Below are 25,408 nucleotides of genomic sequence, written 5' to 3' on the forward strand. Positions count from 1 at the left end.
GCTCAGGGCTTTTACCCTGGGGGGCTGAAAACACCAAAGATTGCAGAATCCAGTAGTGAGATGGCAGGGGTTGTGTCAGGAGGGGCTGCCCCATGGGTTTAACCCTGAGGATGCTGTGTTGTTTTCTGAGAACCTATGTATGTTATCTTTTCCATATAAATACATCTTCTATAATGCATATATTTCCCCTGGTGGCTCATATGGTAAAGAATCTGCCTGCAGTGCAGAGACCTGGGTTCGATTCCTGGGTCGGGAAGATCCCCTGGGGAAGGGAATGGCAACCTACTCCAGTATTCTTGCCTGGAGACCCCCCTGGACAGAGGAGCCATATATAAGTAAGGTGTAATACTAATGGTTACATCCTTCAACTATCACATAGGTAAAGAATGAAAAGCAGAAGGAAATGTCAAAGGTTACAGAGTGAACTGGGTTGGTGAATTTCACCTGATCTAATCCAGAGCTTCTTAATCTTGCCTGGAGCCCTTTATGGTGACATGAGGGTGCAGATATCACACACTAAGGGGGAGAGCATATGAATGATTCTGTGTATGTCTGAGTGTACAGTTTTGTGAGGGCTGGGGTCACTTGGTGCAGCCCACCTCTCCCCGCACAATGGAAACCCCTGTGGTCACCAGTGCTTCTCAGCAAGACCTCCCTGTTTAGTCTCAGGACAGGTGTTTGGCAATAAATGAAACCTTGCCCCAGATCAACGAGGCCTGGAGATTCATCAGCAACAGACCAACCAGTGGGGAGCCCTTTTAATTATTTTGTGTTGACCATGCATTTAATGATACCTTATTATGGATCCAATTAATTTCATTCATATTGCAGAAACAACCAAGAGTGGTCATGTTGCTGAAATACTGTATTCTGACCCTATTCTTATTTTTCCATCCCTAGGAAGCCTGCTATAGCATATTCTTGGTCTTGAAGTATCATAAGTACAGCATTTTTGCTAGATAGTGATATAAAATGCTCATGTTTTCATGTGTGCCATATTCATTTCTGAAGCTTGTATACTATTATACGAGACTGTGTTTCTACCAGAAGCTACCTGATGGCACAATCATTGGGGTTCTGAGACTGCTATGAAAAAGAGAAACACTTCTAAGGTTTGCTTCTGCTTTTCCTTTATACACACTATTTTTTGTTGTTGTTGTTGTTAATAAAAATGACTTTCTGTGCAGTATAGGTCTCCCCCTCCCCATTCACCCATTTTGACCTGAGTTAAGAACATACATTAAATGAGTTACAAATGGGAAGTTTTGTCTTATTCTGAGATGATGTGAAAAGTGAGGCGTGTTTATAGCAATCTAGCTATACAGAACCTTCACAAGTAACAGGTTCTTAGTTTTAAATATAAATGCTATAGGGACATTGCTATTGTACACATTGTAGAGAAAAACATGAACGTGTAGCCTGAAACATATACAACAGATCATACAAAAATGTTAGGAGTTGAAGGGCAAGTTGTAGGAGCAGGGAGCAGACGCCTGTGCCCCCCTTGCTAGTCACGGGTGTGTAAGTGATGTACCGCCCTTCCTGGGAGGTAGGTGCTACATTTCCTGTTTCCAACACATTTTGTTCTGCAACTCTTTGTCCAGTGACATGGCACCGTGCTTCCTAGTTCAGGGCTGAGCCTCGGAATTTCACTCATTTATACTTCTTTCAGGAGATTATGTTCACATCTTGTTCCTTCTACTTCGGTGACATTTGATCTAACGAACACATTTTTCTCAACCTGTTAAACAGGGATCCAACTTAGGCTACCTGCCCCACGAGGACTGCCCTGACGTGTCAGTTCTGGAGAATGTGCTGTGTTTCACCCTTGAAACACTATGGGAGGGCTGGACACCTGTGGGGTTTTGATCAGAAGTATTTGGCACCCACATCATTCCTGGGCTCTGCTTGAGGACTGGGGAGTTTCAGTGACTTTCCTGTGTTCCACGAGCACACTGGAAGGCCTTTCTGAGATTTCTAAGTAGCCCTTATGGATGCCTCCTTTGCACTGCTCAGAAGAAAGAAAGAAAAGAAACCAGAAACAGTTCGCTTTTAAATCAAAAGTTATGATTTTATTTTTAATATACCAGAAAAAAAATATTTCTTTTAATGTCGTGAAATCAGCACTTGAAAATGACACTTCCAACATTGCTGTGATTTGCTCTGTGAGGCGTATATGGGTGGTCTTTTAGTTGAATAGAGGCACTGGGTCCTCTAAGAAGCAGAATCTTCCAGTGGTTCTCCAGGTAGCAGTAAGCAACCTCCTGCCTGAACATGCCCAGAGAGCATGCCCAGAGAGCAGACCCGTTTGAATTGACAGGCTTGGGCAGCACTATGAGGCTACTTCTGGAGCAGTCTAGGGTTCTGTCTTCTGGGAAAACGTCTCCAGAGACACCAAGCATTGAGAGAATGACAGTGTTCAATACCAGCATGAGTCGGGACCTTGAAATCCTGGCTTAAATATGTTGCAAAAATGGCCTGTGATTTATGCAACCAGTTTCTTTAACCAGTTGCTTCAGGAACTGTTTACTACAATGTAGTTTCGTGTTTGAATTTCTATGAAGTGCATCTGATGTGAAGACTTTTACTTGCCCAACATGAAATTAAACTGCCATTCTTAAGACTTCCCCAGCCCCCCTGAACTCCACCACAGATAGGTTCCCACTGTCTGTTTCTTTAGTGCTAGAATAACTTGTTTCACTTTTTTTAAAGTAGAATAATTCAGGAGGAAGGGAGACCTGGGGCCTATTTTTCCCTCTCTGTGAGCCCTGAATTTTCAAAGTATCTGAGGATGAAGCAAGTAACTTGGTGATTCAACAGGCCTGTGAATAGTCTTTGATGCTCTGCACAGGGGTACCTAACTGGTCTCTTTAGCTATGGGTTTTGCCATATGGCTCAAAGATGTTTATAATTGGCATGTTACAACTGGCATTCAAGAAAATGCTAGAACTACAATGATTCTTTTTTTTGCTTAAGTACTGGGTACCAGCATACAGAGGCTGTTGGTTCACTGCAAGACTGGGACCTACCACTTCATCCTGATTGTCAGCACAAAATACAGTATCATTGCTTTATCAGCTCTCACTTTAATGTGTATGCAACAGAGGCCAAAACCCTGTGGTGCATTCTTATCAAAATCTCTTTTGGTTGGTGATGGGTCTGAGGCACAAAGAATTGGTTCCTGTATACAGCTAGAAAAAGGACAGAATACCACGTTACAGGAGACAATAACTCACAGCACGAAAATAGGCTCTACTACCATCCTGAATTGATAGCAAAATATTTATTATTGAAAACAAAAAGATCGGACCACTAGACTTTCATCATAAAGCTCTCACACAATTGTACTTTTCAGGATGGAAACATTTTCAGGGAAAGAAGTGTCTAAGAGACAGGCACAGACCATGCACACACAGCTCAAAGCACTGAACTCAGGGAGGTGGTCTGACCATCTCCACTCTCCTAACAGCCCTCTTGAGTCAGCACATGACCAACCCAACAACTATGTTGAAGATTCATTAACCAAACTCGGGTGGGGGGAGTGTGCTGGAGCCTAATTGCGTCTGAAGAAAGGCTGTTCTCTCATAATAGATAGCAACCTGAGCTTATTTCTCCCTGGTAACCCAGCAGTCTGGAACCAGACCAGACTTGTGGAATATTCTATTCCAGTGTAGTTTACTCCAGGTGCTTTGTTGTTCTTAATGTGACAGTTTTTATCTTATGATGATAACACAGCTGATTTTTTTAAAAAAATACTTTTTTTCTGTGAGTCTCTTTCCTAGAAGTGTTCTTCCATCCTGTTCTGCAAAAACCCCCTCAGTAAAGTTCCAGACTCAGAGCCACATTAATAGAAATGATAGGGGCTATAATTTTTTCTTTCCCCATCAGCAACATATATGAATGTATTGTCCCTGTCCCCTCGTGTCTATAGCAGTGTATGATTAGAAGGTTTTCCCTGGTGGCTCAGATGGTAAACAATCTGCCTGAAATGTGGGAGATGCGGGTTTGATCCCTGGGTCGGGAAGATCCCCTGGAGAAGGGAACAGACAGTTAGAAGGATGGGAGTAAATTAACTGGAATAATCACCTCAATACCTGATTTTTGAATATAGTAGTGGCTCTGTTCTCATGAGCAAACTAGAAGGTCCAGATCAAACCTCCTGATCTGTGAACAGAGCATTTCTCATTAGAATGTTTTTCACTGCAAACTCATAGACTTGGGTTGATGCTCAGACCTTGTGTATCAAATTGCATGATTTATGTCTGAAATGAAGATTTGGTTTAAAAAACTTTTTCAATCCAGGAATGTTTTCACGATACTGGAATTGAAGTGCAGTGGAAAATCTTCAAGAGAAAGGAAATCTATTGCAGCATAGTGGGGCAGCTATAAAAACTTGCCTGCCCAAGTTTTTCTGGAATGTTAAATGACAGCAGGATTATCTATGTGGCAGTCAATTCTCCGATAGGCTTCAATTTGCCATGGGGTAGTGGTCCTGCCTCATATATTAATAGAATTAATCACTTAAGCTGAGATGTTAAAAACAGTGTACTGAACCTGTAATACCAGAATTTCAATTTTTTTAAAGGTGTGATTCTTTTCCCCCTCCCATGATAAACATCGGAAATGCCTTTAGATATATTTAGCTAATTTTAAAACTATTTATTAGACATTCAACCTGTAAACAAAATTTCTAAATTATCTCATAAGTAGACACAAGTATGAACCTGTACCAAGATGAAAGTGCTTTGGAAGCATCGGAGTCTGTTTAAGGTCTATGATTATTTCCTTATTCTAACCTGCATTAAAGGATCACTGATAAATCAATGGATTAAATCATTAAATTAAATTAACGAAATAAGCTCTAACTGTCCTTCAGTTAAATTCAAGTCAACTGTTATTTGGCCTTTTCCTCATTATTCTGCTCATTTTCTCTTATAAGAAAAAAAAGCTTATTGCACAGTATCATGTATTTTCAAAGCTCAAAATAACATTGTTTGCATCCTAATAATCTATTAGTTGTTATAGCAGGACTTGTCTTTTCAGTCCATGTCAGTTTTTGCCCTAAGAATACATTCTTCGATCAATGCATCTATAAACCCATGTCAAGACGTCATAGATTGTTCACAATAATTTAACACAGACATAACAGCTTCCCTTCCCTGCATACAGCCCACCCTCCATCCCGTCAGTCATGACTTGGTTTGCACGGATTCTCTGTTCATGGTTCAGACCATTCACACAGAATGGAATAAAACTTTATTCTTTTTAATTCCACACATAGACGAGATGCTGAGAAAGCCCTTGTCATCTCTGACAGAGAAGCAGAGCAGCTCTGTTTCATAAATGACAGCACAATTAAAGCTAAAATAATATAAAAATAATTTGAAAAATCCCTTTTCTGTACACACTCAAAGCAAGAAAGCTAAACAGCTTCTTTTTCTGCTAGCCAGAAAACATGTTTCTATTTATTTGGGCTTTTAAGTTTGGTGGACTTCACATCTGTGTGTATATATGTGTGGTTATGCATGTCTAATCTATGCAGTGTAGTAGCCCCTAATTTTTACCTAGTTTGTCTAATCATTAAGCTATATAACCAATTAGAATACTATTATATCACATTGAACAACTTGACATAATTGCTTCTTTGAAATGCAGGAACGTTTACACATTTATTTGGCTTGTAAAGGACTGAAATATTACAGATATTATAGTATCTAGCTTTTTTTAAAAGAATATGGCTCTTAATAAGTTGATTTTCTGAATTCCAGAGCGTAAGTCCCTTTTCAAAAAATTTTTGAAGCTGACTCAAAAGTAGGAAGAATGTCTTCTGATTTGGCCAAAAATATGGTGAATTATTTTATATCATTTAAAATTTGAAGAATAAGTCTCGGAGGGGGCCGTTTGTGTGTCCACTGTTCAGCTCAACTTGCCATGAAGTGTGTTTGTCAAAGTATCTCCGCTTGACCAGCAGAGGGCACTTTAAACACCTCTGCATTGCTTTAGGGAGCAAAGGCAGATGATACAGAAACACAGTGTTCACCCAAGATCAAGGACAGCCCTGTGGGTTGCTTTGTGAAACTCACAAAAATATAGACAATATGGGCTGTACCACAGGGTTTCATTTGGAAAGTTATATGTGGAGTCAACTATGGAGGGGTGTACTTATTGTGTCTTATATTGATCTTCAGCTCATTCCTCTTTCCCAGCTCAAGAACTTCGGTGTAGGGCTGCAACTTTTTATGGGTAAGAGAGTCTATTTTTCAAATAATTTGGTTGAGTTGTCTGTTTTCTATTCTATATTTATTCTTCTGTTTGAAAGCCCAAGGCAACTGAACAAAGGATGCTGTGTCCTACCCCATTTAGGGGTAGAAATAAAACTATCAGAAATACTGAGATCGGAGCTGCCCTTTCAAGAGTTGGGCGGCACTGTTTCCTTCCTCCCAGGGAGAACCCTGGGAAAATATTGTGCCCCGTTTTGTTATGGTGAACTCACTAGACCGAGGCTGTGCTATGAAGGGGGACGAGTCTTTCTCTTAGTTGAAATGTAGTTTATCATCTGTTTTCTCAGGAGGTGATTAAGACATCTTTTCTCACGGGGGCTACAACCCGTAACCTTTCTGAAAAAGTTTTGCAAAAGCATTACTCTAGGTATACACCCTGCATCGCTTCCATTTTTACCTTTTCTGTTGGCTCCAGTTTAGTGTCAAAAAAGATTATAAAGGATTGTATGTATGTGCTCACATGGTTTTTAAGTAAACTTCTTTGATCCTTAGAGAAATATAACAGTAAATTCATTTTTTCCATATACTGTTAATAGCTTGTTGGCCTTCTCTCTGCCTCTGGCCCACTTTGTTCTCATTTGTCCTAGAGTTGACAGATAAAGAGGGAATGGGGTCTTCCAGCAGCAGTCCTTTGAGATGGAGGTGTACTCAGTGAGTCCTCACCGGAAAAGGATCACTAACTTACTGGGTTAAGTCAACCTAATTATCCCTAAGCTGCCTTGGGTTGTGTGTTTGCTCATATGTCTTGTTTTGTTTTAGCTGCACCATATGTGATTCCTTGTGCCATTTTCTTTTGTCTGTTATTTTTCTTGATGACCCTGAGCTACGGCTTCCTCCTCAGTTCCGACACTAGTCAGCCTTCGTTGCTTTCCTCATCTTGCTGCCGATGTAGGCCTCAAAGAAGAAGTGGCAGAAGAGCACGAAGTAGCTGAGGTACATGAGTGAGGACCAGAAGATGTTCTGAAAGTGAGAGTAACACTGGTCATGCTGCATCCACTGGAAGACCAGGTAATTAATGACACAGCCTATCAGCATCTGAATGATCTGGGACAACGTGATGAACATGGCGAACTTCCGGGAGACTCGGAAACCTGCTGCTCGCAAGGCATAGTAAGAGTACATCACAGAGTGCACGCTATAGTTCATAGTCATAAACCAACCACCCCCAGCAACCATGTCCTTGTAGGAGTACCAGGAGTACAGAAGCACAGTGATGTGGTGGTACCAGTGCAGGAAGATCAGCTTCTGCTTCCTCAGAATAATGAATATTGTATCTCCTGGAAGACACAAACAGAAATGGACGTGAGCCCCCTGACTATACTCCGTATCAAGAAGGTGAATGAACTTGTACCTCAGAATGAGATGGATTTGGGTTAGACTTGTGGACGGATATTTACTAGCTCGGTGACCCTGGCAGGTTATTCATCCTACTTTCTAGTTTCCTCATCTGTAATATGGAGATAATAGGTTGGAATTATTTGAGGATTAAATAGGATACAAAACAGGCACATGGTAAGCACTCCATAAATGTTACTGTCAGAAAGGTGTTTTGCACACAATCGTATTTTTGATTTGGAAGGGACACTAGAAGTATATTGTCCATTTCCAATGAGGCTGTGCATTTTAGGAAATATCACCTGGAAGAGAGTCAAGTGATATTCATTAATCAAGAGAAACAAATTTGAATTCAAGTGCCCAGTAAAATGTTCTTAGGCCACTCTGGAGTAATAAAACCACCTTTCTTTGGTACACGACAAAAGTACTCTTTAAAAACATATCTTTGTAGGTTCCCTATAAAATGTGAAGCCTTGACATATGGAAATTAGAAAAGTAAAATTTAAACAAAAGGCTATTCCTGGGTAAGAGACAAAATAGCGGAGTAGGACTTGAGCTTACCTCTTCTCACAAAAACATCAAAATCACAAGTAACTACTGACCAACTGTTGACAGAAAAGATACTCCATATCCAAAGACAAAGACATCACACCAGTCAGAAAGGCCGTTATCAAAAAGTCTACCAAAAATACCTTTTTAGGCTATTTACATATAAGTAATATTATATAATGTTTGTCTTTCTGTGTCTGACTTATTTCACTCACTATGACAATCTCGATCTATTCATGTTGCTGCAAATATCAATATTTTGTAATTTTTTAATGACTGAGTAATATTCCAGTGTGTATATGGAACTTATTTACAAAACAGAAGTAGAATCACAGATGTAGAAAACTAGGTTATGGTATGTATGGTTACTAGGGGCTAAAGAAGGGGAGGGATAAACTGGGAGACCGGGGTTGACTTATATACACTACAGTATAGAAAATAGATAACTCAGAACCTGCTGTAGAGCACAGGGAACTCTACTCAATACTCTATAATGGCCTATATACAACCGATTCACTTTGCTGTATACCTGAAACTAACACAGCACTGTAAATCAACTATACTCCAATACATTTTTTTTTTTTAAGTCTAGAAACAATAAATCCTGGAGAGGGTGTGGAGAAAAGGGAAGCAACCTGCACTGTTGGTAGAAATGTAAATTGGTACAGCCACCGTGGAGAACAGTATGGAGGGTCCTTAAAAAATGAAAAATAGAACTATCCTATGATCCAGCAGTCCCACTCCTGGGCATCTATCCAGAGAAAACCATAACTTGAAAAGATACATGCACCCTAATGTTCACTGCAGCACTACTTACAAACGCTAAACACGGAAGGAATGTAAATGTCCATCACGAGAGGAATGGAAAAGATGTGGTGCATATATACAATGAACACTAGTCATAAAAAACGAGTGAAATAATGCCATTTGAAGCAACGGATGAGAGATTATCATACTAAGTGAAATAAGTCAGAGGAAGACAAATATCACACAATATCCCTTATATGCGGAATCTAAAAATGATACAAATGAACTTATTTGCAGAACAGACTTCAAAAAATAAACTTATGGTTTCCAAAGGGTGGGGGAGGGATAAATTAGGCATTTAGATAATCAACAAGGGCCTACTGTATAGCACAGGGAAATCTACTCAATCCTCTAATAATCTATATGGGAAAAGAATCTGAAAAAGAATGAGTATATATATATTTATAAGTGAATCATTGCTGTGTACCTGAAACTAACAACATTGTAAATCAACTGTACTCTAACATAAATTTTGAAAAGTTAAAAGACAAAAACAGAAAAAGAACAAAAATTATCTTCTGTATTTACTGGAGGATAATAGGTATTATTTTGGTAGCAATGAATCAAGTGATAAAAAACTGAGAATGACACTTTCTTCTGCAATTAACTCTGAAAATGCTTTACAGGATTATCCAAAATCTCAGTCACATTAACCCCTTGAAGAAAAAGACTAATGTTTCTTTGGTCTAACTCTCTCATCTGAGCTATTTTGGCTACCAATGTTCATACAAGCATGATAAACAACATAAGTGTCCATCAACAGATGAATGGATAAAAATGTGATACGGCAACCCATGCCAGTATTCTTGTCTGGGAAATCCCATGGACAGAGGAGCCTGGTGGGCTACAGTCCATGGGGGTCACAAAGAGTTGGACAGGACTTAACTACTAAACAACAACTACTAAACACACACATGAAGGAATATTACTTAGCCATAAAAAAGAAATACTGCCATTTGCAACAACATGAATGGACTTAGAGAATATCATAAGTGAAGTCAAAGACAAACATTATAATGATATCACTTATACGTAGACTCTAAAATATATGCAAATGAATTCATTTACAAAACAGACTCACAAACATAGAAAACAAACTTATGGTCACCAAAGGGAAAAGTGGGAGCAGGGCATGGGAGAAATTAGGAGTTTCATTCCAATCCCAAAGAAAGGCAACGCCAAACAATGTTCAAATAAGCATACAATTGCACTCATTTCACATGTTGGCAGATTATGCGCTCAAAATCCTTCAAGCTAGGCTATAGCAGTTCATGACCCAAGAACTTCCAGATGTACAAGCTGCATTTAGAAAAGACAGAGGAACCAGAGATCAAATTAGATCTGGTAGACAGAATGCCTGAAGAACTATGGACAGAGCTTTGTAACATTGTACAGGAGGTGGTGACCAAAACCATCCTCAAAAAAAAGATATGCAAGAAGACAAAGTGGTAGTCTGAGGAGGCCTTACAAATAGCTGAGAAAAGAAGAGAAGCTAAAGGCAAATGAGAAAGCAAAAGATATAGCCAACTGAATGCAGAGTTCCAAAGAAAAGCAAGGAGAGATAAGAAAGCCTGAGTGATCAATGCAAAGAAATAAAGGAAAATATTAGAATGGGAGATTAGAGATACCAAGGGAACATTTCATACAAAGATGGGCACAATTAAGGAGAGAAACAGCAAGGACCTAACAGAAGAAGAAGAGATTAAGAAGAAGTGGCAAAAATACACAGAACTGTACAAAAATGACAATTAATGACCAGGATAATCATGATGGTGTGGTCACTCACCTGGAGCGTGAAGTCAAGTCGGCCTTAGGAAGCACTACTACAAACAAAGCTAGTGGAGGTGATGGAATTCCAGCTGAGCTATTTCAAATTCTAAAAGATGATGCTGTAAAAGTGCTCTACTCAATATGCCAGCAAATCTGTAAAATTCAGCAGTGGCCACAGGACTGGAAAAGGTTAGTTTTCATTCCAATCCCAAAGAAGGGCAATGCCAAAGAATTTCAAATTACCACACAATTGCACTCATTTCACATGCTAGCAAGGTAAAGCTCAAAACTCTTCAAGCTAGGCTTCAACAGTATGTGAACCAAGACCTTCCAGATGTACAAGCTAGATTTAGAAAAGGCAGAGGAACCAGAGATCAAATTGCCAACATCTGCTGGATCATAGCAAAATCAAGGGAATTCCAAAAAATCTCATCTACTTCTGCTTCGTTGACCATGCTAAAGCCTTTGACTGTCTTGATCACAACAAACTGTGGAAAATTCTTAGAGATGGGAATACCCAACTATTTTACCTACCTTCTGAGAAACCTATATGCAGGAAAAGAAGCAACAGTTAATGTTATACATGGAACAATGGACTGGTTCAAAATTGGGAAGAGTAACTTAAGGCTATATATTGTCACCCTGCTTATTTAACTTATATGCAGAGTACATCATGCTAGGGTAGATGAATCACAAGTGGAATCAAGATTGCCAGGAGATATCAATAATTTCAGATATGCAGATGATAGAAAGCAAAGAGGAACTACAGAGTCTCTAGATGAAGGTGAAAGACGATAGTGAAAAAGCTAGCTTAAAACTTAACATTCAAAAAACTAAGATCATGGCATCTGGTCCCATCACTTCGTGGCAAATAGATGGGGACAAAGTGGAAACAGTGTCAGATTTTATTTTCTTGGGCTCCAAAATCCTGCGGTTGATTACTGCAGCCATGAAATTAAAAGACATTTGCTTCTTAGAAGAAAGCTATGACCAACCTAGACAATGTATTGAAAAGCAGAGACATCACTTTGCCAGCAAAGGTCCATATAGTCAAAGCTATGGTTTTTCCAGTAGTCATGTATGGATATAAGAGCTGGACCATAAAGAAGGGTGAGCACTGAAGAATTGATGCTTTTGAAGTGCGATGCTGGAAAAAACTCTTGAGAGTCCCCTGGATAGCAAGGAGATCAAACCAGTCAATCCTAAAGGAAATCAGCCTTGAATATTCATTGGAAGGACTGATGTTGAAACTGAAGCTCTATTTTGGCCACCTGATCGGAAGCAGTTCATGGGGTCACAGAGAGTCGAACACAACTTGGTGACTGAACAATAACAGCAATGGGATTAACAGATACACATGCTATTATATATAAAACAGATAAACAAAGATTCACTATATAGCATGGAAAACTGTATTCAATGTCTTGTAATAAACTATAATGGAAAATATTTTAAAAACAAAAAATCTGAATCACTTTGCTGTACACCTGGAATTAACAAGATTGTAAATCAGCTATTCTTCAAGAAAACATATAGTCAGTTACTACCTAAGGAAAATGAAAAAAAAAAAGAAAAAGCAAACTCCGACATTATTACTTATTTGTTTAGAACAGAAAGGAAGTTTCCAGCTGCTGCATTTCTGAACCTTTTATAAAATTTTCTTTGAAGTCTTCTCTATTGTGAGATGTTTGACATATTAAACCTATAAATGTCAGACAGACTAATAATGATCGATGGTGACAGTAACTCTCAGTTGTATGTTAAAGGGAGACAACTAGTGTTAGGAGACCTGGTGTCTACTTATTTGTGTTAATCTGGGCTATTTTTGTGTGCTTGTCGAAGACTATTTCTGTGTAATTACTACTCTGCGCCTCCCTTCCTTCTATGGACTATAATGTAGACACGGTAATTTCAACTTGCCTTTGTTCACAGCAGAAAGAAGGTAGAATTTCCAAGGAATTGTATGTTAAAAGCAAATTTATTTATTTGTAATTGAGACTTTGAGTCTCTAAGTATTAACTAAAATAAAGCCTGTACAATATTCAAACATAATTATTTGCCATAAAATAATGAGCATTTTATCCTTTTAAATTCCTTAGATTTAATTTGACCTCTGTCATCACCTTTATATTAAAACTTTATTGTCTAAAGAACAGTCTGAGTGGGAAGAGTGGTAGGAGACAAAACACAGATCATGAGAATGAGCTAACATAGAAGCTACAAATCTGGAATAATATTGTGTTCTTCCTGTCTGAGTGGGGGTCTCTGGCTTGATATAAGAAGACATACTAGGTGCTTTTATCTAACATAGGGAGGTGGGGGCAAAGGTCATGCCATGAGATCTTCAAAATGAAATTAATTTAGATACACATAGCAGTTTTTCTCAGAACAGCTATGCAGGGTGATCAGATGGAGAAAGAAGATGAGTTTCCAGTAATGGCCCTGAATCTCTCAGGAGTAGCACTCCAATTCCATATCAAAGTTACTGCTTCCAGGAAGGCCACCAATGCAGAGAAGGGGAGTTTCCCTTGAGTGAGGTTCTAGAAAGGATGCCCTGAGACCTCTCACGGTTCTTCTGATATCACAGCTGAGACACACCAGTCATGCAGCTCTGGGAATTATGAATTATTTTTCCTCTGGGAAAAACCACACAATAACTCATTTAATTTGCTGTGAGCCAATCATGCTGATAGCATTCCACATCCAGGCCTCTCAACAGCTACAGAGTGACCGAGAAATGCAAACAAAAGATATTGAGACTGTGAATGCAGTGTCAGCCAACCAATCTTTCTTGGTCAAAGGTCCTGCGGGCATAATGGGAAGAATGTTGGCCAAGTATAAGCAGTGGATCTTCTGACCTGTGAATGTTTTGGGCATGTCACCTATTTTAGCTTCCTCAGGTTCATGTTCTTTACCACAGTCTAACCTTTGGTTTGGCTATTTTCAGTCAAGAGCCAGCCTGAAGCCAGATCTTCCTCTGGTTCATGTCCTTTACCATAGTCTAACCTTTGGTTTGGCTGTTTTCAGTCAAGAGCCAGCCTGAAGCCAGATCACGGTGATCCAGTATCCAAGTGTCCCTCCTGAACTATGCCTGCAGTGCATGTGTTGTCAAGTGCAGCCCTGTGTGCAGCTCTGGAGAAGCTCACGAGCATGTGGAAGCCCCAGCCGCCAAGAGATGGAGCGCCCACTGTGTGTGTGGTTTGTTACAGATGGCTGCGCCCCTGTTCACAGAGTTAGCGGGAGCTCCGCTGAGTCAGAGTTTCAAAAACAATGACGAGCTCAACCGAGCAAGGACCTAGACTCAGAGCAGATGTTTCCAAGTTTTAACAAAACAAAATCTCAGCAGGTTTTAATGTAATTCAAACAGTAGTCAGTCAAAGATTTTGGCACACAAAGCAGGTTGGTGGCTTTCTTTCCCTCACTTGTTCTAGTAGGCCATAGCTGTGGAATTCACTGAAATGAGCTCATTGTTCTCTGCTGAGACAGAAAGCCCTTCTTGCTATTAAAAATCCAGTGAAGGGGGAATGTTAGTGTTTAATGGGCACAGAGTTTTCAGTTGGGGAAGATAAAAGTTCTGGAGGTGGATGGTGTGATGGCTGCACAACAATGCCAATGCCCATTATGCAGCAGCCCTGTCACCTAGAAATGGCCAATTTTACATATGCTCTGCCACAATAAAAAAAAAAAAAATTACTTTAGTGAAAACTGTAGGCAGGCAGGTTTTGGGAGTGGGGAAATAGAGTTTTCAGTATTGAACATGGAAGAACTGTTCTTTTTCTCTCTCAAGACCTTTTCTTTCTGCTATACATTAGGAAGTTCAGAATAGAGAACTGGAAGCAGAACCGGGAACTTAAAAAATAAGAAAAATTCTAAATAATCCAAATGAATAAAGCTTTCTTAATTAAATAGTAGCGACAAGGTTTTCTAGAGTGTTTTACAGGGAAGGAATTTAACTTCCCAAACCAACAAAAAGCCATCCAAAGCACACATGTTCACTAAACTAGGCGAATTGGTTTAGGATCTATTTTGATGAAGCAGTTTACCTTAGCAAGATAGCTATCAAGTAAGATCCAGGATATCTGAAAGGGAATAAGTCATATTTGAAAATTGGAAAAGGGTACTCAAGACTGAAAATATCTGTATAATGGATCTGAAACCACATGAAGAATTGGTGTCACACGCTACCCTCATTAAAGAGCTGCATCAAGTTTAGGATTTATTTTTCAACTCTTTAGCCCACTGACAGCACTCTAATCCCTTGTTTGAACTGTGAAGGAATGGGTTGTTTGATATGCAGCCTATAAACTGCTGTGGTGAATGAGGCTTCTCCAGGCAAAGTGATTATCAAGCCAATGGCATAAGGAACTAGAATACAGCTCCTTTGGGCCTCAAGAGGGAACAGAATTGTGTCTAATTACAAGGTCTACATTGGGGCAGGAGGGAGTAGTATGTTTGAGCCTAGATTAATTAAGACAGGTGACTGACTGCCCTACCCTCCTCAGAACCAACAACACTCCAACAAGACAGAGGATTAGAGCACAAATACCTCTGAGTGATGCAGTTCTCATCCACAAATCCTAACCTTACAACTCAGGTGTCCACCTAGAGTAGAAGCTGGGAGGACAGACAGCACAGAGCGACTCACGCCTTTGAAGGAAAATGGCCACTGTGAATGGGTTGGTGTGGCTCTTCCATGTATTATTCCTTCAAAAGGTAGAAGGAACTATTTTTATTCTCAAGTCCCTCAGACACAACTGGATAAAACTCAGAACACAGACAAGCAGCCCTGGCAGGGAAATGCATTTCTAGCAGCCAAGACTGAAGTAGGTCCTTTGCAATTAGAGGCCTAAAGGCCAGAAGCATAGAGGTACCTTTTCTGATTAAGGCAAGCAAGAAAGTACTTTTTGAGGGTAGGGAGGGGGAAACTGTGAAGGTGTTCAGGGATGGCATGCAGAGGGAATCAAGGTTCATACATTTACTGTATTCATGTATCTATAGACAATTCTTTATCAAAAAGGTGGGGAGGCGGTTCATAAGGATACTTACACTGAATAAACTAAAAGTCAAAGGGATATATTTCTCAATTTGAATAACTCTTTAGTCTGACTCATAGCAGACTCTATGACTCTAAATAAAAAAATCACTATGAGAAATGTAGACAATCTTTTATCTATACCTGAAAATACAAAATTAAAATGTCCTCACAGAATTTTGACATTGCTAAAAAACACATCTGTAGGCTTTTAGGCATTGTCTGTAGCTCCAAGTCTGAAAAACACTTCTCTAGTGTAAAACTTTGCAGCTAGTGGTCCTAATCTAAATATTAAAAAATAGCTGCCCGGGGACCTGGTTCATAAAAAATTCATATGATAAATTTCTGTTTTTGATAAAGTAGCAATTCCATTTCAGCACTTTAAATGTCTGGCCCATGGTAGGTGCTTATTATAAGTTTATTAAAGGACCCACACACCTATTGTCAAGTTAATCTTTGACAAAGGAGGCAAGGGTATATAAGAAAAAGACAGTCTCTTCAGCAGGGGATGTTAGGAAAGTTGGACAGCTTCATGTAAATAAATCAATGCAGTTAGGACACACCCTCTTACCATACACAAAAATAAACTCAAGATGGCTTAAAGACATAAATATAAGACATGACACCATAAAACTCTTAGAAGAGAACATAGGCAAAACATTCTCTAATGTAAATCTTACCAATATTTTCTAAGGCCATTCTCCCAAGGCAATAGATATTAAAGGAGCTAATTAAATTAAACTTGCAAGCTTTTGCACAGCAAAGGAATACATACACAAGAAAAAAAAAAAAAAAAGACAACCCATGGACTGGGAGAAAATATTTGTAAATAACATGACCAACAAGAGCTTACTTTCCAAAATATACAAACAGTTCATACAGTTCAACAAGAATAAAAACAAACATCCCAGTTGAAAAATGGGCAGAAGACCTAATAGGCATTTCTTCAAAGAAGACATACAGATGATCCGTAGGCACATGAAAAGATGCTCAACCATCAGTAATTATTAGAGAAATGCAAATCAAAGCCACAATGATGTCTTCCCTCACACCAGCCAGAATGTCCATTATTAAAACGTTTACAAATAACAAATGTTGTAGAGGATGTGGAGAAAAGAGAATCCTCCTACACTGTTGGTGGGAATGTAAGTTATTACACCCACTATAGAACAGTATGGAAGTTCCTTAAAAAACTGAAAACAGAGCTACCACATGATCCAGCAATCCCACTCGTGGGCATATATTCAGACAAAACTATAATTCAAAAAGATACATGCAACCCCTATGTTCATAACAGCACTATTCTCAATAGCCAAGACATGGAAGCAACCTGGAGTATCTGTCAACAAATGAATAAAGAAGATGCAGCACATACATACAGTGGAATGCGGCTCCGCCATAAAAAATAAAATACTGCCATATGCAGCAGTGTGGATGGGATGATCATACTAAGTGAAATAAGTCAGAAGAAGAAAGGCAAATACCATATGATATCACTTATATGTGGAATCTACCATATGACACAAATGAATTTTACCAAACAGAAATGGATTCACAGACATAGAGAAGTGACCTGAGGGTGCCAAGGGGGCAAGCAGGGGAGGCATGAAGTGTGAGTTTGGGATTAGCAGATGCAAACTATTGTATATAGAATGGATAACAACAAAGTCCTACTGGAACACAGGGAACTATTAATATATTCAATACCCTATGATAAGCCATAATGAAAAAGAATGTATATGAATAACAGAATCACCTTACTGTACAACAGAAATTAGGGAAACATGTAAATCAACTATACTTCAATAAAAAAAATTTAAAAATTTATTAAAGGAATAAACTGAGTCCATACTAATGCATTTCACTCTAAGACTTTTGATAGGCTGTGTGTGTGAGTGCTGAAGTTTTTCCTGCTGTTCCTCCCTTGTCTTTGACCTGGGAAGAAGTGGTCAAACCAACAGTTCAAACCAACTGCCAGCAGATTAGACCTCTGATGAAGAGTGGCTAGAGGCAGAGGATGCATACATCAGAGGCATGTCATATCCTCTGTGAACAGATACAAACTAGGCGGACCTTTCAGAAAGACTCGATAGCTAATACTGTAGGTAACTTAAAATGAAATTATAACTTCCAACCCCCTTTTCAGGAGAAACAGGAGATGGAACATAATTGATAGATTGAAATTTTGAACTAAATAAGCCAATTCTTAATTACAGATAAAACATTAAGAAACCCAGAGGATAGACAGGTGTCCCCTAAGGATGTGGACCAATCTGTGAGAGGCTGGCCAGCATGGCTCATAGATGAACTCAGATCTTTTCATCACCGGTGGCTCCCTTTTTCTGGCAACAAAGATATTTTCCTGGGGAACTGTGCCTGTGTTAAAAAAAAAAAAAAAAAAACCCTTGCTACTTGATTTTCTACTGTGTCTGTTAACTTGTGACACACTTATATTCAAGACTATTAAAGAGTTAAAGCAAAAACTATTAGGAATCTACCTATCTAGTACCAGCATTTTGGATTAATTTCTAGAAGATGAATTACATTTCTCTAAGGCCTATTTCTTCAATTGATTAAAATTAAACAACATCAGAAGCTAACCCTTAATATTTTGTGAATGAGAACATGAGGCTACCCAAACAAAAGGCTGAATGTCCTAGTCTGTATCCAAACTCCAGAGCTGAACATACGCTTCCCTGTGAGACTGGGAAATAGCTGTGAGGCTAACTGTCCCCAATATTCTAATATTAGCTCAGCTGTTAAAGGCCTCAGAGAAGGGGCTAGATAGATGTTCTTAGCCCCTGGAACTGTGCTTTCAGTGAGGCTTGGATCCATGCACGTTCTATATAAACTTTTTGGCTCTTGATACACACAAGGTACAATTATTTAAAAGGAGGGAAGAGAACAAACATAATGGAAGTTAGTTAAGAATGCAAATTCACTTATTGTAATTTTCCTGCAACCAGTAAAATAGGACCTTCAAGTTATTTCTTTGTTGATTTTTCAATAAATATTACGGGTGTGTAACTACAAAGGGGTGAGGGTGGGGGAGGAAATGGAAAGAGAGAAGACACTCACCTAGTTCGGGTGCTTTGCTTAGCACAAATGCATAAGCCCAGAATTTGCTGACAGGTCCATTGTAAAAACCCTGGTCACAAACTGAATGCTTCAGGCCTTTGGTCATCACAGTGTACACCATATAAGCACCAGTTCGAAGAGCACCGAATATACTTCATAATGAAAAAAGAAAAGAAACAATATTCAGGAAAATAATTTCATGTCTAACATTAACCATTAGTAGAAGATTGCCGTTGGCAGAAATAGGCAGAACTGCACCACAATCATTTGCATTTACCCAGAAGCATTTAAAAATGTTTTGTTAACAAGAGCAAGAAAACTACTCAGAGTTTTATTCTGAAGGCTATGCCACTTCAGTCTTCACCCATGTTCCAAAAAGAGGTCATGGAAAAGGGGACTAGATCCAGGGCAGGATCTCAAGAACTCCAATTATCTTAGTGTTTCAACTTGACAACTATCCCTTGGGGATGAGAGGGAATTGGCCGAAAACTTTTGGAATTATCTCAGTTCTGTCCCTTGTCCAATCATTCTCCAAATCCCCTGCCTCTGTTCCCTTGAATCTCTCTAATCCATTTTTTTCTCACAGAAGCCAAAGGAAGAAGGCTGAGCTCTACTGCCAACCCTGCAGCCCACCCAGCTTCACTCCCTTAGCCCAGAACTAGGCCCTGACACTGCGTCGACCCCGTTCTTCAGTGTCCTGTAATGTATCTGCCTCTGCATAGTCAGAGGTGCTCCAAGGGCTGAAAAAGTGAGATCGTGGCTTGAGAAGTAAACTTACATGTGGACTTGTTATCACGGAACCGCTAAAGAAACAGGAGAGCTCTGGAGTGTGTTGAGCTCAGTGATGTGAGTGAAGTATGAAAGGACTTGTCAACTGGAACACACAGCCTCCACCATGATGTGAACCCCATAGACATGTGTTCCAGAGTTCACAAGCCATGTACATGAGTGAAGGGAGAGCTGACTGATCACGGGAGAGATGTGTTTGCTCATCTTTTTTTCTGGCAGCATTCCCTTTTTAGGTTCCAAAGTCAGTGAGCATAGAAAACAAACGTATGGTTACCAAAGGGGAAAGGGGGTTGGGGGAAGAATAAATTAGGAGTTTGGGATTAGCTGACACACACACTACTATATAAAAAATAGATAAACAACAAGGTCCTACTGTGTAGCACAGGGAACTATATTCAGTATCTTATAATAAACCATAATGGAAAATATGAAAAAGAGCTACACACACATATACATATATATGCATGTATAACTGAATCACTTTAGCATTTAAAATGTCTTTGTGTCGCTTGACTAAGTCATTCCACTCGGCTACCCTATCCACAAACATGCATCCGCTAGCGAGAACTAAAGGCCAGGTTTGCATAGAATAGAGGTGATGAAGTTCAATTCTTGGCAACTGCCGATTAATTAAGTGATGACTCTATGAGCAGCTTCTCTAATAACATATGACCTACCTTAAACAGAGTTACTCTTTCCAACACATAAAAGCATTCTGCATAGGATTATTGGTATGATTTTACAGTTGCAGATCCCTGTTTAATCCTTCAGTGTCTTCCTGCTGAACACAGAATGTAACCCCCAACTCCTTAACAGAAACTGCCAGACTCTGGAGGGCCCCTCCTTCTTCACCCCTGCATCCTGCCACGCTCTTCCTGCTCCTGTGAGCCAATCACTCCAACAAGTTCTGATCCTTCCACTTTTCTGCCTTAGGACCTGTGCATATGCTATTTCCTCTTCTTGGGGAGCTTTTTTTCTGTGTTTACTTGAAGGCTGTTCTTCTCACTCTCTTATCTCAAAGAAATGTCCCCTCCTGGTGGAATGACCTAAAAGCCTTTAGAGTCAATAAACTTGTCCCAGTTTGAGAATGGGGAGTTGGATTTCATTGGTACTGTCAAATAATGGAGAACTTTCTGTCTTAACCTGAATTAATTTTTACTGTTTTGTCTTTATTCCACCAGACGATGGCTAAATTTCATATGAAAAGTAGCCACCATCACCAAATTATTAGCAAACTGGGGACTGATTGCTGCTGTGGAAGGTAGTACGCAAAAATGGATATGGCACTTCCACTGAGCCTACAGAGAGACATTCTGGTTGTCTATTCGGGGGCCAAGTCCCTTCCTCCTTCTCCATGTGAAAAGAATTCTGATTTTGTCCAGGTTTTCCCAAATCACGATTGCCTCCAGGAAGGTGATCTTATCGTCAATTTAGGAGTAAACCCTAATTACCTAAGCAAGTTTTAGTAATCCCATTTCCCTTTCTCACAATGACTTGTTAGGATGGACAATGGCCCAATTCTAATCAATATGATGTGAGGAGAGAGCTGCTGGGGGCCTTCTGGGGAAAGTTTTCCTTGCTCATTACCACATACTACTTGGAAAAGCAGCAGACATCTGGCCACCAGGAGGAAGCTCCCTCGAGGATAATGTTCAGTGAGAGAGTATCGCAAAGTATTCCTCCAAGTTGTGACTGACCTGCTGAATGCACCAATCTTTCAGTGACTTTACCACAAGACTTTTTGGTTTGGGGCTAGAGCTTCCTTACTGTATAAGCTATTTGGAGTCCTGCTTTTTATTATTTAGACCCCAGAGCATCCTACTTTCAGGAAACCTCTGAACACTGGTTAACCTTTTGTGGCTATCAAATATGTCTTGGTCACAGATGCTGCTGGTGAACCACTGACTGTATCAGTTGGCTGGTTTTCATAGACAGATACGTCAGTGGGAGATACATCAGTGATTTCTCTACCAGTTGAAAGCAAAGAAACACACACTTGATGCACTTCCAAGATGTATCAGTCCCTGCTCCTGAGGCCCCAGATCAGTGACTTTTCTGAATAATCAACATTGTGGAGACCATGTCTTTCCCTGCTGAGCCCCGCCCAGCACACCCAGGAAGCAGAGCCCTTCCTCCACCACATTTTGCTGCTTGACTATGTGCCTCAGACATGATCATAGTAGATCCAATGAAAGGAGTTTTGGAATAATGACTTTTTTTATCTTCCTGAGTTTCAAAAGTCACTGTAGTTTAACCATACCCAATATTCTAAGTACTGGCACAGCTATTCATTCTTTCATTTGTTAAAGACTCATTGGCAATGTTCCAGGTGCTAGGGTGACAAGAATCGGTACACGAACACTGGCTGCTGCTAGTAGTCCTGGAAGAGGAGGTGGCATTTGAGTTAGGGTTAAATAGATATCCAGACTCTTAGGAGGGCACGAAGGGGAGGTCATTTCAGAGCACTGCAGAATTCAAAGTTTAGGTCTCACAGTGATCCACAATATTACTGGCAACAAGTCCATAGCTCATCTTATTGTCCCATGTCTGGACATGCGCCTCACCCCCTAAGCTCTGAACAATAAGGCTGACTCAAAACAGAGGACAGTGCACTTTTCAGGGAAAACCTCAGTGCCAGCCGTCGGGCGCATGTGTCTGAGGGCAAAGGCGCTTTGTTGTGATGTAACAATGCCACTGCCGGGGAGCCATCAGGGAGCTGCTTGGCCAATGGGGTTATTGTTATTTGTGGGAAACCAGTACCTCTGCCCCTAGCATATCTCAGCCACCGTGAGCTTTGGAACCAGGCAGCTTTCTATTATAAGTGGGCACAGGGTTCTTAGGCTGGGAGACTTCACCAAAATGTACTTTAAGGGAGGAGGCTTTTTCCCCTCCATAATTGATATGATGCAAGAGACAAATATACAGCTTATGTCTGGCTATTCCCAGTCCTTACTCATACTCATGGCAGACAGTACTCTTAGCAATTTTGACACACTTTCCGGGCCACATGCCTGGATCACTGCGAGCCAATACCCATAGATTAGAGCTGCAAATTCCAATCACAGAGCTCTCATTAGTTTCATGACTAGACAAATTACTTAACCTCTCTCCGTCTTTATTCATTGAATTAATACCTAATTTGTAAATTCTACAAATTTTATAGGACAATATAAGTAAGGTATTTAGTTAGCACACAGCCTCTCATATGTAGGTGCTGAATAAATTATTATACTATTATTTTTTTACTATAATAAAAAATTTTATTTTACTGCTGCTTTACTTCATCTGTCCTTCAGTGTTGAAAATCACTTTTAACTTTCTCCAGTTAAGACTAAATATCCTTAATTGAAATTATCCTAATTGAAAGTCAAGGAAATTGATAAATGTAGAATTTGATGGGCACTGATGATTATTCATGGTATTATGTGTTTTATTCTTAAGTGTTATGGGCATTTTCTAACAGGAAGATGAGATTGTTGAGCTCCTGGTTCATGTGAAATTTATCTTTCGATCAGATGATAAAGATTGTAAATCTAGGGCTTCAAAGAGGCTAAGAGTATGGGCCATTGTATTTAGTGGGGGCATGTGACCACATACATCATCACATCCTTTTCCCAGCTGTAAAGTCACACCAGCATCCTTTTTTTTTTTTTTAAAGAAATACATTATTTTTCTTGCCTGAGTCTAGTTTTGATTATAACAGTTAATGGAAGAGGGGAGAGCTCAGTGGGGGTAGATGTTCCTGTCCTGCGTCAGCTGCTGGGTCCTATTAGACACAGTGCCGGAAGATCGGGAAGTAACCACAGCCCTGATTAACTAAGGTGCTTCTTCTCAATCAGATGTTCTAGATTTCTGGCCCAAAAGAAGCCTATTTCATCATCATTACCATTTGCCACAGCATGTACTCAAGGAGGTGCCAAGAATGCCCACTGGACTCCTACTGTGACACTCCGGGGATGAAGATGGGAACCTTCTATTTTGTACTGTACACACATTTCTGCATTGCCTGATTACTGGAAAGCAAGTTGGTTTTAGACGGACAATTTAAAAAATACATTTTAAAATAGGCACCTACTTACAACTGATATGCTGAATAATCATGATGACACTAGCTTGCAACTTCTTAGAGAATGAGACAAAATACTAATCCCTGATCTGCCTGTGGATGACACATGGCACTGGTGAAGAAAGACTGACTCATTTATTGAACCAACATCTATGTCATCAGCATCCACCAAGTATCAGATATTATAATCCACTGGGGCAGGGAGAGACTCTCTACAGCTCATTATAAATGGTAATAAACACACACACACACACATATATATATATATATATATATATATATAATATAAACAACTTTCAAATTCTGACAGAAACAACTCATGGAATAAACACTGGGGTCTCTTATAAAAAAGCTTGAGCAATATGGCTAATCTTTTAAAACTATGCTGTGATCATGAGGTCTGACTATGTATTTACCTGAGAAAAAGTTGAATAACTGTATTCTAATCTTCCAATTTTAGTGCCTTCTGGAAGTCAAAAATGGAATATCTCAGTAATGACTATAAGAATTCCAGAATTCTACCCTGAGAATAAAGAGCCATGAGTATAAATCATCAATAATACTTTCAATTATTTCTGCATGAACACTAAGAGTTGATAAAACCAGTTTTGCATTGCTTCCTTCTTGGCCCTCAACTTAAATGTATTTAGGGATCAAAACAAGGTTTCTCAAAGATTTTTTATTCTACAGTGCCAACCACACTGGTCTCCCTTCCTCTGCCCCCTACCCCCTGCTAACTCAATAACCAAAGGTGCAATCCCTTCCAGTATTGAGCAACAAAAATGTTTCATTACACTTGTATCTTGTCATCAGAAAAAAAAAAATATTTACGAGATCTTATCAATTGTCAAAAAATGGGGATGGCTGATCTAACAGTAGCAACTCTGTAAACATGCGCAAGGCCACTGATTTCCCCAATAACAAACTTTAACTCCATTACACTGTCTTAAAGCGAAGTGAAGTCGCTTAGTCATGTCCAACTCTTTGAGACCCCTGGACTGCAGCCCAGCAGGCTCCTCTGTCCAAGGGATTTTCCAGGCAATAGTACTAGAGTGGATTGCCATTTCCTTCTCCAGGGGATCTTCCTGACCCAGGGATCGAACCCGGGTCTCCCACATTGTAGGCAGATGCTTTACCGTCTGAGCCAGACTCTGACAACTGTCCTAGACTCTGACAGTTTCCAGAATAGGAAGAATATTCAATGATCCCCAAATATGTTAAAGCAAATCAATGAGAACCAAAATATTACAGTGTGTGTGACAGAGAATGAAGGCATCTCCACATGGGTATCTTGTCTTTTTCGACAACCCACCTTTCCACACTTGAGGACACATATCTGTAATAGAGAATGTCTCCTTTTGTTTGGTCTAGACTGTTCCTTGCTACAAACATATTTTCCAATAATAATATAACAAGTCAAAGTCTGAAGCTTTTTTTTTTTTTTGTCCAATAAATGGGCAGTAAAATGGGGATGTATTGGATTGACCAAAAAGTTCCTTTATATTTTTCTGTATGATACTATGGAAAAAAACAGAATGAACTTTTCGCCAACCCCACACAATGTAGTTTTTAAAAATTTATTTTCTCTACTCCTCCTTCACTAACAATTCAGAGTGCACAATTTCACTTTTTACTGAGTGGTCATTTATAGCTGTGACTGATTGCTCTTGACTTGGACATTTAGTTGTATATCTCCATTAG

The 25,408-nt window shown here is 39.6% G+C and overlaps 1 protein-coding gene and 1 long non-coding RNA gene across 6 annotated transcripts in view; one reads left to right on the forward strand and one right to left on the reverse strand.

The window, feature by feature from the left end:
• Positions 1–13,897, forward strand: part of LOC147371130 (uncharacterized) — a 43,589-nt gene extending 29,692 nt beyond the window's left edge. Inside the window, exon 5 of the long non-coding RNA XR_015165835.1 lies at positions 13,770–13,897. This is a non-coding gene — a long non-coding RNA (uncharacterized LOC147371130). The remainder of the gene's footprint in view (positions 1–13,769) is intronic.
• ELOVL6 (ELOVL fatty acid elongase 6) overlaps positions 3,265–25,408 on the reverse strand; it is a 132,105-nt gene continuing 109,961 nt past the window's right edge. For 4 of the 5 annotated variants that reach the window (XM_086407048.1, XM_086407046.1, XM_086407047.1 and 1 more), the window contains 2 exons: positions 18,853–19,004; positions 3,265–7,558 (listed from right to left, as the gene is read on the reverse strand). In XM_086407048.1, coding sequence (XP_086263174.1) covers positions 7,131–7,558; positions 18,853–19,004 — 580 coding nt within the window. In that variant the 3' untranslated portion in view covers positions 3,265–7,130. Of the gene's footprint in view, positions 7,559–17,988; positions 18,151–18,852; positions 19,005–25,408 lie in introns of all 5 variants that reach the window. The other variant, XM_086407050.1, reaches the window with a different exon arrangement.

Source organism: Bos grunniens, chromosome 6 (assembly GCF_055505025.1).
Source record: "Bos grunniens cultivar Pamir isolate PY7600 chromosome 6, Bosgru_T2T1.0, whole genome shotgun sequence".
NCBI classification, from domain to species: Eukaryota; Metazoa; Chordata; class Mammalia; order Artiodactyla; family Bovidae; genus Bos; species Bos grunniens.